This window comes from Orcinus orca, chromosome 6, assembly GCF_937001465.1.
Source record: "Orcinus orca chromosome 6, mOrcOrc1.1, whole genome shotgun sequence".
In the NCBI taxonomy this organism is placed as follows: domain Eukaryota; kingdom Metazoa; phylum Chordata; class Mammalia; order Artiodactyla; family Delphinidae; genus Orcinus; species Orcinus orca.
The window spans coordinates 62488161-62502216 of NC_064564.1; the positions used below are offsets into that span (position 1 = coordinate 62488161).

The 14056-nt window shown below is 38.5% G+C and overlaps 1 protein-coding gene across 24 annotated transcripts in view; it reads left to right on the forward strand.

Moving 5' to 3' along the window:
* The window catches only part of PTPRD (protein tyrosine phosphatase receptor type D), a 2143853-nt gene that overhangs the window by 1972195 nt on the left and 157602 nt on the right, over positions 1–14056 (forward strand). For 11 of the 24 annotated variants that reach the window (XM_049711289.1, XM_049711292.1, XM_049711285.1 and 8 more), the window contains 4 exons: positions 2905–3022; positions 8893–9480; positions 9914–10014; positions 10835–11094. In XM_049711289.1, the coding sequence (XP_049567246.1) occupies positions 2905–3022; positions 8893–9480; positions 9914–10014; positions 10835–11094 (1067 nt within the window). The remainder of the gene's footprint in view (positions 1–2904; positions 3023–8892; positions 9481–9913; positions 10015–10834; positions 11095–14056) is intronic. The other 13 variants (XM_049711307.1, XM_049711306.1, XM_049711288.1 and 10 more) reach the window with 3 other exon arrangements.

Below are 14056 nucleotides of genomic sequence, written 5' to 3' on the forward strand. Positions count from 1 at the left end.
TGGGAGGTATTCTTTTGTTTAGTAAAGTTTTTTTTTGCCGAAACACAGGGCTCTTGTAGGGATCCTTGGTAAATATGATGGTCAAGCTATCACTCCTCATGAAATTGACAGTGTAGCAGTGTTTTATAAACTTCTTTGACGATGACCCATAGTAAGAAATGCATTATATGCCGTGACCAATTCATGCATATGTTTAAAATAAAGGTTTTACAAAATAATACCTTACCTTTAAATATATGCAAATTTTAATATTCAAGTATATTTCATTTGTTTAAAAAACACTGGTCTTGAATGGCTAAATTGATTTCATGACCTACTAAATGGGTCATTACCTGAAGCTTAAAAATCAATAATTTAATGGATAGATTAGAGGGGAAAAAAAAAATACAGTAGACAGGGAAACAGAGTTCTTTTCCTAAGTCGTGAATTAATAAAAAATTTTTAAAAAGTTGAGCATCAGAAATGAAAAAGGGACAGTTATGATCAATGTTTTAAAGGAAGAATGGACAAAAACATACTAACTAGCTAAGAGTTTGAAGAAGAAAAAGGGACCAAAGATGACTCATAAGTTTTGAAGATGCTCCACCATTCATTAAAATATGGAAGTAAGAAGGGGAGTCTGCTTCCAGGAATGACGTTTAAGCTTTAGTTAAGTTGAAGTGGAGGTAACACTTGATAGTCAAGGGAAAACGTCCAGCAAATATTTACAATGTATTGGGCTGGCCAAAAAGTTCACTCGGGTTTTTCTGTAAAATCTTAACGGAAAAACCTGAACAGACATTTTGGCCAACCCAATACATGCCCTTGGAGCCCTGGGGGAAAGTCAGGGCTAGAGATGAATTTAGGATATAGGCAGAAAAAATTCTTTAAGTTTTAGAGATGGATCCAGTTTTTTTTTTTTTTCAGGACTAGAGAGAAATGCAGCAGATGAGTGACTGTGACAGAACATCTGGGAATGCCAGCTTTTCACAAGCAGGGCCAGGAAGAAGTCAAGAAGGGGCAGATGGGCTAGGAGAACAAAAACAGAGTGAGGAGCTGTGGTCCTGTTATCAGTCACACTACCCCAGACAGAGGGTGTGGAAACCACTGAGTAAACAAGTATAGCCACAGCTTAAAGAAAATGTAAACCAAGAGGTGATGTGATCCAGGCAGAGAGAGGTGTGTCCAGCTGAGATTAGGCCATGACAGAGGGCTCGAACCTTTTGAGTGGCACTACTTACATTATCCTATCACAACCTGTATGAGAGGAAGGACGTGTGTGGTTAACCCCAATTTTATGAATGAGAAATTTCTAGAAGGCTCAGGGTACATAAATTGCTTGCCGCACGATTTGGTGATAGAACCAGGCCTAGCTTCTTTTTCCTCCTAGCCTGGCCTGCTTTCATCAGTAATTCTGTGATATCAGGGGGACCTTGGAAGCAATAATGTTGGCATTCACCCATCATAATTTTGGGAATCGCCAGTGTACCATCATTTTAAATGCCGCTCTCCAGTGGTTCACTTGGTTTTTATATTCTCTGTAATGTTAGTGAAACCATTCCTGAAAATAAAATCTCTCTCCCAGATTTAGTCTATTCATCTGACAGCATAGTATTTCCAGTGGCTCTTCAGGATAGTATCTGATATTCTTGAATTTCCACACTGGTGATATTCCTACACGTTCGAGAAAAGCATATTGTCAAAAGCCGTCATCCCTGGGATCAGAGTCAACCAGTGAGTTCTATGGTGCCCATTACAGCCTTGCACAGAAAAATCCCACTGTTTTTCACACAATCTAATCCATTCACTAAACTCTCACTTGCGTTGTCTTTAGATGCTAAAGACAATGACGTTCTATATTTTCTTAAATTTATCTGTATTCAATTTGAAAACATAGCTGTGCTAAAAACCTGAAAGGTGTTTTTTTTTTTTTTTTTTTTTTGCTGTGCGTGTATGTAGCAGCAAGGAAAATATCAGAACAAATTGATAGCCAGCACTCTATTTAAAGAGTCATGTAACTTCCAATGTAGAAGAACAGTTCTATGATTATCTTCTCTTATAGCCACCACAGCTTTGGGTCCTTACTAAGAGAAAACTAAGAGTTTTGATAAATAGTTTGTGATATTCAACAGTTTCTACATTGTCGGAATTAACTGAACACCTATTCGCGATGTAGTAGAACAAGTCCTGTTAATGTGGTTTTATGGCCGGGCCTCCAAATCATTAGAAAATTCTCCTTAGTTTATAATGATTTTAGTCCATAGCCTGTAGAACTAACCAATAATATACTATTTGAGTCCTAAGAAACTTCTCTGGCTCTCTGGCTATCGAGGGCCAACAGGTCAGCCATTTGGTAAAATATTTACATGGTGATGATACATACTGTTGGGCATCAGCCCCGTCAGCAGTCTGAGGGCCAGGCTACAGTGCAGGCACATGGAGAGCAGCTGGCACATCACAGCAGCTAGAGTGTGGATTGCTCACTACAAGCCACACGTCGTTTTAAGTGTTTACCCAGTATAGCTCATTTCATCTTTTAGTAGCCCTAGGTGGTCCTAACATTCCAACTTTCACATGGGAAACTGAGGCACCGACGGGTTAAACTCACTTGCCCTGAATCACCAAACTAGTAAATAAGGAAAGCCATGTTTCAATTCAAGAATTCAGGAGGTCTGACTCCAGGTTTTGCGGTTTTGACTACTGCCCCTTAGAGCTGCCTCTTAGGATGGCTGAAGACCCCACTTCAGTGTCGGCATGAAGACAGGTCATCCATAGCGTGAGCTCTAGGCATGAAACTTCTGATGCTTGGCATGGCTGCAGGGAATGTTTACGCATGCGCAGAAGGAAGGTGGCTGCCTTGATTGTTCCCCCAGGGCATTTGCAGTGTACGTTCTGAATCAGTGTTACTCTCTTGTGTCATTTCAGGACATGATTATTTCTGGGCTACAGCCTGAAACTTCCTACTCCCTGACTGTCACAGCCTACACCACCAAAGGAGATGGAGCTCGCAGCAAACCCAAACTGGTGTCCACCACTGGGGCAGGTAACTGTATCTGTGCATATGTGTATCTTGAATATGTTCCCGGCAACAATAAGGGTAATTTTCCAAATGGTACAGGTGGTTTTGGTCAGAGGGAAAAATGTACAATGGTCAACTTTAGTGATTTTTGATACATAGTTCAGAGGGTAGAAATAACTGAATAACCATGCTTTACCCAGATTATTCAGTCACTCATTCAGCAAATATTATTTGAGCACCTACTGTGTATCAGGCACTATTTCCAGTACTTTGATAGAACAATCAACAAAACAAAAAGACTGACCTCCTGAAATTTATTTTCTGACTAACATAATTAACTAGTGAATAAATGAGTTTTATAATAATAAAATGCCAGGAAGTGATAAATTATCAAAATAAAGGTGTGTGGGCATTAAGGATGGGGCAGTCCCTAAGGACTGTTTTAGAAAGAGTGAGGGGAGATCTCTTAGGGGCAGGATATTTGAGCTGAGACTTGAAAGACATGAAGGAGCAAGTCCCACGAGGGTCTGGAAGGCAGAGCATCTAGGGAGGGAAATCACGTGACAGCTTCACCCCCGCCCCCCCCCCCCCCCCCAGCAGCAAACCTTGTTAGAAGAGCTACCGTCTTGAACTGGGTTGATGACTTAAAGGTGTTTTTTTTTTTGTCATTTTCTCCTCCTCACCCCTTGCTCTGGGGATTCTAAAGAGGACAAATTGCACCAAAGATGGGAAACAGAAAAGAGAATGAAGAAAAGCAAAAAGACTAATACCAGATTGCTCCTTTCTGAAGAAAAAAGCTTCTTAATGCTATTTAGTCTCACTTTGGTTAGCCACATTAGGAAAACAGCGTGTTGGAAGACCTGACATTGTAAAACCAATAAATTAAGAGATAATTACAGAAGGAATCTTCTTCAGTCCCTTTATGTAGAAATCTCCTGTGGAACATTTAAGCTATGATTTGATTTATTCCTCCTGAATCACTTCTTGAACAACGCTTTAGGAACACACCTCGATGTAAAGGCATAAAGCAAGGAACAGCTGTGAGGTTGAGGACCCTCCTGGGTGCTGTGCTCACGGCCAAATTTGTCTAAATGTCATAAGATTTGCCTCGCTTATATCCCGCCACCTGGAATTGCCTCAAGCAGCAGGATTACAGATGGCAAAACTCCTTCAAGGCAAAATCTTCTGGGCCTCTTTTTTAAAAATACCACTGTATCAAGTTTATTCAGTACCCTGCATAGGAGATACGGTGCATGTTCAGTGGGGACATGCTGACTGTCTAGCTATGGAATCAGCCTCTATTGGAATGTAGACAACCGAGGGTAAACCCCTGAAATTGAACCCCAAAATGAAGAAAATACATTTCCTTCACCCATATTTATAACTGTGTCTTAATAAGCCCGAAATGTCTTACATGAAGCATCAAACTCCTGTTGCCCATAAGATGGGGAGGTCCTATAATGAGGACAAAAAAGTAGAGGATTTATCGCCAAGGGATGCGAATCCTAGAACAAGGAATGATATTGCCTATTTTAATGTCACTAAGATTAGCTCATCACTTTTTAGTCACCATACAGAACATTATTTAGAATTGTGGATCTTATATACAGAATTATTTTGCAATACACAATTTTGCATTCACAATTTCAGATCTTTCTTAATCAATGGAGACTTGGGTATTGAGGAAATGCTTATAATTTAGATGTCTGCACATTTATTTTCTTGAGACCTCCCTACTGATCCTGGGTGGGAGATAGGAGAATCCAGATGTATAATCCTTCTAAGAGAAAACTCTAGTTTTCTTTGCTGCCAACCTATAGTAAAAAACCATTCTAAAGTCATTATTGAACAGATTAATTTGCTTTGTTTTATATAGTATTACAAAAATCCCTTGTATTTATATAACTATGAAGAATTACTGAGTTTATCTCACAGATGTGAGCTCCTAATAACCCCAATTATAAGGGCATTTAGTTATAGCTTCCATGGAGAATTCAGGAATTCTCGTGAAATTTTATTTTAATAGTAAAATTCCTGGTTTTAGGATATGTTTCTGCATAATACATTGTTTCTAGAATCTGTGAACAATCATATCTTTGAAATAAAAACACAGGCCATAACTTAATCCATGTAGGATTCATGTAACCTGAGGGATGCTTTTGAATAAAATGTTGACTTTTATGTTTCAATGATTATGACATTTTTGTAGTTTCTTTGTTAATACTCCCATTGCTCTGTATCATGATAATTGGTCTACTGCCTGAAATCTTGTGGTTTTAGGCATATTCTTTGGTTTGAAATTTTCTCTATATTTTTACATGAATTTCACTACTGTACTGAGGAGCTATGTTTAAGGATGAGAGAAAAGATGACAATGACATAGAGAATTTGGAAGTAATAGGCTTATTACTTATACTATTACTTATAACCTAAGTTCAGTCATTTATGATTGTTGCTACTTAGGTGCTAAGTTAAATTGAAGCTAAGTTTAGAGCCATTGGGACTGAGTGCCTTGGTTGATCTCCAATGATTGCTCTTACTAAGAAGAAGTAAAGGGCAGCACATGTGTACCATTTCTGAAGTCATGAGAGATTTTTAAGAGGAAGAATACAGTAAGGAGATAAGAATAATCAAAAGGGAGAAGAGATTATATGTCATGACATAAGTTAGAGTTAGCTTATTTACTGTGCAGCTGGACCTTCTTCTTCCAATAAGTTCACTAACACACTGCTAAAAATGACCTCCAACTCCCAGAGTAAGTATTTAAGACTCTTTCCTTTTGCCAATCCTCCAGCTCCTAGGCTGGAGTAAGCAGACCCACTGACCCTGCCACTGCATGGCCTTTAAAAGTGGTCCACACAATATCCCTAAGGCATTAGAACTTTGGCCCCAACTCCACATGCAGCACCATCTACTGGTCTCTTCATTTCTCCACCTGGAGTATGCACTGATCAGAGGACAAGGACCCTGCATTATCCATCTTTTATTTTCCCACCCAAATGCCTACATGCCATTATATCAGTCCTTACCTTAAAGTGAGTAGTTGGTAAATGTTTCATACATAGAATTTCTGGAAGCCAGAGATGGAGTGGGTTTCATTGCCAATACGTGCAGTTTTGGAGAATTCTTTTTAACCATTCATGCAGTGTTGTAGAACTCTCCTCATTCCTTTTCCCTTTTTTCTACTTGTTACTCCCTGGATGAAAGACCACAACTGTCCATAAAACCCTTACCCTAGCTTATTTAAACTGCATCTACTATTCACACATTTGGGGAGATTTTAGGTGTTCCCTTCATGTGGCTAACCTCTCCTGAGGCAATGCTGGGAGTTCTTCCTCTAGCTGCCTCAGCTTTCATTTCTTTCTTGACTCCTTCACTAGTGCATCTTGTTGCTTCCAGGCCGATTGTGTCATAGTTTTCAGGCTCAGTGAAACTTCTGCCAGGGAAAGGAGTGGCTGTCTTGGCAGTGGAGAGCAGACTGAGGTGCTTCTGGCACAGCAGCGGGAACCAGTAGATCAGAACTGACGCTCTTACTTCTAGAGCATTGCTTTGATTTCATGGTACCAAGCCCACAGTGTGTATATCCCAGAACAAGAAAGGGCATGCCAGCATCAAAAACAGAAGGCATTAGTGCAACCTAGGCTTTGACTATCACAGAAGAATAGATGTACATTTTCATAAGGCCATGAGATCTTTTTTTCTTATAATTTACGAGTTTGTTAAATTTCTCCAAATTTGTACCGTAGCAATATTATGAAGTGAAACACCAGATAATAAAAGCATACTCATATATGGCTGACAAATATTATTACAATCCAACCTATATTTGTGGTTGCAGGAAATTTTAAATTGTTTTATTTATCCTCCCTTTACATGCATCTTACAGAAACAAGGTGCACAGTGTATTTACTATGATGCAGTTCTTCATAACCAGAATTTTGAAAACTTTCGATAAATATTTTTAATAAAATATATTGTCCCTGGAAAATGTGGAGACCTAATTGTTATGTTTTTCCCCAAAAGTTTCAACCAGGTTTTGTTTATTGAAGGATGTATTTTCTGCTGAAAGGCCCATTTTCTTCTCAGCAGAGTCTCAAATGTTTAATTCTTGACGTCATTGATATTTTAATGGGCAAATCATGTAAATACTATACACACATAGAGAGAAATTGAGGATACTTGCCAATATCTATTTTAAAGTGATTTTAAATGAAAATAATTTTAAATATATTTAAAATAAAAATAAATGGAATAATTCAAGCACTCACCAACTTATGAACGGGTTTGTTCTGAGAGTTTCGTAGTTGGTTAGTAAGATATCGCATACACCTTTCCATGAGAATCAGTGAGTCTACAGTTTTTGGTTTGGATTGGTTTGGTTTCTGGGTCAACCTTCAACACGTGTACATAATTGCCATTAAAAACTTCAGGAACTATTTTCCCACACATGATGAACCCACTTACTATGAACGTATCCAACATGTGAAACAAAACTATTATATTACTTCATTGGTTAAGGATAGAAATATCACAAAGAATTTGTTCTTGGACAAAGCACACCACTTCTGGGGTCTGAAATATATAGTGAGCAGGTTAACCGAGTAATTTTTGCAGTTAATATTCTGTATATTATCTCAACACCTTTCTAGTTTGTTTTTGTTTTTAACTTATATCTGCATACCTATGATACTATTTTTCATTGCCTGTGTATTTTTCATTGCCATTAGTGTAAGCTTTCCTCCCTTTTGACCATATTTTTCTCCCCTTTCTATTAACTTATTTTTAGTTCTGGTAATACTCTTTTCCCCTCCCTCCTCTTTGGACTATTTCCAAAGAAACTCCTGGCTCTGTGTTGCTTACCACTGTCCTTGTCTGTGGATTCCAGGAATAATTATTGTGTGTTAAAAAAAAAAAAAAATACGGTTGTAATAATACATTGGGTATATTAGACCTATTCACATATCTAACTTATTTAGCTTGAAAAGAAATTATGTACTTAGCCCCTGACCACAAAAACCTTAATATTCTGATTATCAATAATTATTATTATTAATGAAATGTAAAACACTGTTCTAAGGCTTTTACATGCATTTCCGCATTTAATATTCATAACAACAATATGGCGTAGGTCTTAATATAATTCCTATTTTATTAGATGCAAAACTTGATGAGAATGACTGGTGTGGATGGTATAAACAAAAAATGCAAATTAGATCCACAGTAAGTCAGAGCAACATTATTTTACATTACTTTCTTTTTTTTTTTTTAAAAAACTTATAATCAACATACTAGTTAAGTTGTTTGGGCCATGGATTCACACAGACCTATGTTTGTCTCGTAGCATCCTCACTTAGTACGCATCTAACTTTGCACAGTTTTCTATCTCTCTGTTTCATTTTTTTATTATACAAAGTGAAGATAATAACTAAGCAGGGCACATAGGAGTGAAGGATGTAAATCAAGTGAGATACTACATGTAACGTTCTTAGTACAGTGTCTGGTACATTGCATGGACCCAGTAATTAAATATATTTTAATGATTATTCTTATTAGCTGTACCTGATTGGCTAATCCTTACCGAGCTTCATTTCTCTGCGGCATGAACCCTCTATGTGTTAAGATTTGAAATGTGAAGATGTTTAAAAAAATCTCCTTAAATTATCATTTCAATAATAATTCCTATTTTCTGTCCATTATCAAATTCTAATATCTCACCCTACCTTAAAAGAGTATGAGAAGGAGCATGTTTCCACAAAGGCATATAGACCCGAGCCTTGGCTTTTTTTATAAGTAAAGGCATGGGAATGCCCATGGAGTGGCATTCCCGTTCATCAGGGATTGAAATGCAAACACCCACGTAGGGTGGTCTCACCACTCCCTCCTGTGTGCTCCAGTTCCAGGGAAACCCCGGCTTGTGATTAACCACACTCAGATGAATACCGCTCTCGTTCAGTGGCACCCCCCCGTGGACACATTTGGACCCCTCCAGGGCTACCGTCTAAAATTTGGCCGGAAGGATTTGGAGCCACTCACTACTCTGGAGTTCTCTGAAAAAGAAGATCACTTCACAGCGACAGACATCCACAAAGGAGCATCGTACATCTTCAGGCTCTCAGCCAGAAACAAAGTGGGCTTTGGGGAGGAGATGGTGAAGGAGATCTCTGTTCCAGAAGAAGTCCCAACTGGATTCCCTCAAAACCTCCACTCAGATGGCAGCACGTCAACTTCTGTCCAGATATCTTGGCAGCCACCTGTCCTGGCAGAGAGAAATGGCATTATCACCAAGTATACCCTTCTGTACAGGGATATCAATATCCCTCTTCTTCCAATGGAGCAGCTTATTGTTCCAGCTGACACCACTCTGACACTCAGTGGCTTAAAACCAGATACCACATATGATGTAAAAGTACGTGCTCACACGAGCAAAGGCCCCGGGCCATATAGTCCCAGTGTCCAGTTCAGGACACTGCCTGTGGATCAAGGTAGGATTTGTCTGCTTACGGCCTTTCTCCCTTAAAGGAATGTCGGTCTTTGGAAATCAGTATTTTGAAGCTATAAATAACTGATCGGCCCATTCATATTAATAGGTTCAGCAAAAGCAAAAAGGTAACGTATGTGAAACTTAATATGTTTTGGATGCCTTAGATTTCAGTTAGAGAATGCCAAGCAAGTCTGGCTGACAGCACCCCAATGTTCTCAGGTAAGGAAAACACAATGTAGTTGACTGAATGGGAGAGAAAGGAGAGATCTTTATGAGAATGAGGTATTAAAATGAATGCTCTTAACAGGTAGGCAAATCACACTTCTCTGTCCGATCAAAGTAGATGGCATCTAGCTTAAGCCCTCCCGTCCATGGAAAAGGACGAGTCATACGTTTTTAGGAGTAGTTTAAATACACTGTTTTTCCTTTTCCAGCAGTGTTTGCAAAAAATTTTCATGTCAAAGCAGTAATGAAGACTTCAGTGCTACTGTCTTGGGAGATTCCAGAGAATTATAATTCTGCCATGCCTTTCAAAGTAAGTTGTTTTCTAATGTGTAAGAAGATATCACTGATAAAAGTGGAGGGGGCAGGTCACTTGGGTAAGTTACTTACAAAGCATACAGACTGCTTTGAGTCAGCCACACATACTTGGTCTTCTCTCTGTGGCTTTCACATAACAGACTGAGTCTGGCTCTTTGGCAGTGTGACCTTTCCCCTCTCAAGAGAAGGCAGGAGCTCAAACCCAGGGCCGGCATTCTTTGTGGGTCACCTAGCACTTCCAAGTTGAACTTTTTACATCTAAGCTAATGCTTTTGTTTTTTCATCAGGAAATGGAATTTACATGGTTTCTACCTGTTTGTAATGCAGTATCCTGGGATTTAAGTAATTTGTTAATTGGCCTGAATTCTTTGAATATTTTAAACTTCAGTTTCCCATTGAGAGATATTGGCAAATGTTAGCAAGAAGTACAAGTCTGTGAAAGAAAGAATAAAGAAACATTTTTGAAAGTAAAAATATATTTGGGAACAAGAATGGAAGTGTTTGGGAAAAAGTGGTGTGGATGATGCATTGAAACCTAGAACATTTCACAGACAACTGACGGGCCACATACTGTTAAGATATTGTACATTTCTTTGTGTATTTTTGATAGACTTAGAAACATTGTATCATTACACAATAAGAAACAAAAGAAAATTGATGCCATCTCTAGAATTTATTAGCACTTTCGGGCTTAGGAAATTCCCCAAATTAGAAATGACCCATATGTATTTTCCATGAGCAAGTACCATATTAGTTAGAAAATATTCATTGCCTGACTGATAACCAAATCTCTTTGATTGGTCGTATCTCTCTAGATTCTTTACGACGATGGGAAAATGGTAGAAGAAGTGGATGGCCGAGCTACCCAGAAGTTAATTGTCAACCTGAAGCCTGAGAAGTCATATTCATTTGTGCTGACAAATCGTGGCAACAGTGCTGGGGGCCTGCAGCACAGGGTAACCGCAAAGACTGCACCAGATGTTCTACGTACCAAGCCTGCCTTCATTGGGAAGACCAACTTGGATGGCATGATTACCGTGCAACTGCCCGAAGTACCTGCAAATGAGAATATAAAGTAAGTTGATCGAAGGTTAGGGCTGAAGGATAGAAATGCATGTAAGCAAGAAAAAAAAAAGGTTAAATCTCGGGAATATGTGGTTATAAAAGACTATATTGCTGTATGTAGAGTCAGAGTCTTCTGCACAGGCTCATAGTTTTGTTATTCAAGTTCTGTTGCATTGTGTTCTAGAGTTCATTGTGACACAGATTATCATCACTTTAACATTAATGAGAGTGTTTCTTTACGTTCCAGAAATGGTATAATTTAGGAGAGATAGACAAATAGAACATGAACCTTACCATAAAGAAGTTTACGTCGTGGTGTATAGAATAATGTGAATAGTCGAATAACTGCTATTTGGCGAGTGTTACTCTAATGGTGAGGAATTCTTAGAAAATACTACAATGCTAAAAGAAACTTTAGGAAATTGGATACAAAAAAAAAAAACAGTACAAGACACTGCTGTTTTACATGTGTGCTGAAAGATGGGAGAAATTTCAACAAGTTAAAGTTCAGAATGACATTAGAAGAAACATGAAAGCTAGAAAATGTAATTTTTTTCTGGTTTGGATGGAGCACAGTGTAGAGGCCAATGGGCCTGAAGTGGAAATTAAATCCAGTCCATTAAGTAGTTTGTTGGTTGTATATAGCTAGTTGATGGTAGCCAGTAGAAGAAAAAAAGTGTTTTCACCAAAGTATATTAAGTATGAGTACTGTGGTAGACCCTGGAGAACAAAAAAAGAGGATGTGGTCCCTGTCTTCGAAGAGTTTACCACAGAGTGAGGAATACAGAGAAATAGACAGATGCAATATGTGCTAGCGATAGAATCATACTCTATCTTAAGAGTAGCTAATCCAGAATGAAATGGATCAAGAAAGTTTCTGAATTTAATCTTGAAGGACCGATGACAGGCATACAAAACAATCAGAGGAAGGAAATCGTACGCAAAGGCTCATTAGTAAAGGAAGCAAGTGATTCTGTAAGGCATGTGCTCAGAGAGCCAGGGCAATAGTAGTGAGAGGCAGGTATACAAGAGGGAAGTTGTGCTCAGAAGTTGGAACTGTATCCTATAGATAGTGACAGTCCATTAAAGGACTTTATGCAGGAGAGTGGCATGATATCATCTGTGTAATACCTAAGTTTCCTTCTTTGCCATTTTAGGAAATATTTATTGTGTGTCTGCTGCATGTTAGGAACTGTGCTCCCGGCTTGGGATAAGACTAAACCCTTTGTCATTTCTTCTATCCCACATGATCAAGTTTGGATGAAACTTGCTATGAAAGGTTTGAAGGTCAAGCAGAGGCATTTCTACATAGTTCATGGATGGTTGGAGCCTTTACATTTAGTAGCAATCTGGTGACATAATGTAGGAAAGTTCTTAGGGAAGATGGCTCCTGAAGGCATGTCGGAAGGATTGGAGCACCACAGAGAAAAGTTTTGGGCAGTCATTGTGCAGTTAGTTGACTCTAGGCAAGTAACAAGATTCTGAAGTGAGATGGTGATGGTGGAAATGGGATGCAGAGGCAGACAGAGAAGTAGGAATTGGCAGCTGTCTTAATGGAGGGAACGAGGCAGAGGAAAATGTCATAGATGACTCTGAGGTCTGAGATTGGATGACAAAATAAATGATGCTGCCATTCATCCTGAAGGATGAAAGATCAGGAGGAAATTAATGAGTTTAATTTTGTGTACATTTTACATGAGGTGTCAGTGAAATCAGTCTCCATTTACATGAGTCTCCATTTTTGTCCACTCTTCTATCATTTAGAAAACTAAAAAGAAGAATGGAATATTAGTGTGATTTTGATTCCAGCAAAATTTAGTATGAAAGGGAGATTTTATTTTGCTATTGTTTAAATATTCTATGGATATTGTTTGATCTCCCACCATAGTTCCAGACAATGTTGCAGGAATTCAGTGGAGAGAATGCTGACTTTCTCATGGCTCTTACATAGTATAGGTAATTGGGGAATTTGGACAAGTAGAGAGTCAGGTGGAGTGGAGTCCTGTGATACCAAAAGTTAGTTGGATAGGGGAGGCCACAGGAGGAGCTCCCAACCCCCGTTGAGTAGTTCAGGGAAGAGGCCCTGAAAAAAGCAACATCTAAGCTGAGGCTTAAAGAATCACAATAAGCTGGTCCATGGGAGTGGGGGTGGGGAGACGCTGTTTCAGGCAGAGGACAGCACATGTGGTATTGCCCAAGCAAGACAAAGACTAGCACTTGTTATTGGTCCACGTCTTACCCATCCATTACGACTTTTCAGCTGGCATCCAACAAACATGTATTCTAGACATACTGTATTGCCAGCACTAGGTCTGGAAATAGAAAGATGATTGAGATAAAGCCCTACCTTATAGTGGGAAAACAGATACAGGAAACAGATAATAAGAATATATGGAGCAAGTACTGCCAGGTACTGTAGAAACATAAATACAGAATTCTAGCCCAACTCGGATGTCAAGGGAGATATCCAGAAGGAGCTGATATCTAATAAGTCTTGAATGATGAGAAAGATTTAGAGAAGGTCAAATAGTCACAAACAATGAAGGAACAGTCTGTATAGTTTATATGGGCTATAAATTGAGTCTGTTAAAAACATGTGCTGTCTTTTCAGGGAAAGAGTAAATAAAAGATGAAAATAGTGGCACATAATCTGTAGTTTCTACTATTAGATTTCAAGACTTTTCTTTATATATTAAAAAAAAGATTTTAATGGCTATTTACCAAATTAGTTTGGTAGAATGTCTCAGACATTATTGGGAAATGACAGTTTAGTCCATTGGTGACAGACTTCTTTTTCATTTCCCAACCTCTGAATGAATTGAGAATATTGCAGAATATAGTCTCTCAGAGAGAAAGACTTGTTCAATTTTTCTTTGTTTTATTAATTTTTGTACTTCTTCTTTGTAATATTTGACATGGGAGTCAAAGAAAAGGGATAAAACTTTGGTAACAAAGATCAGAGACTATTACAA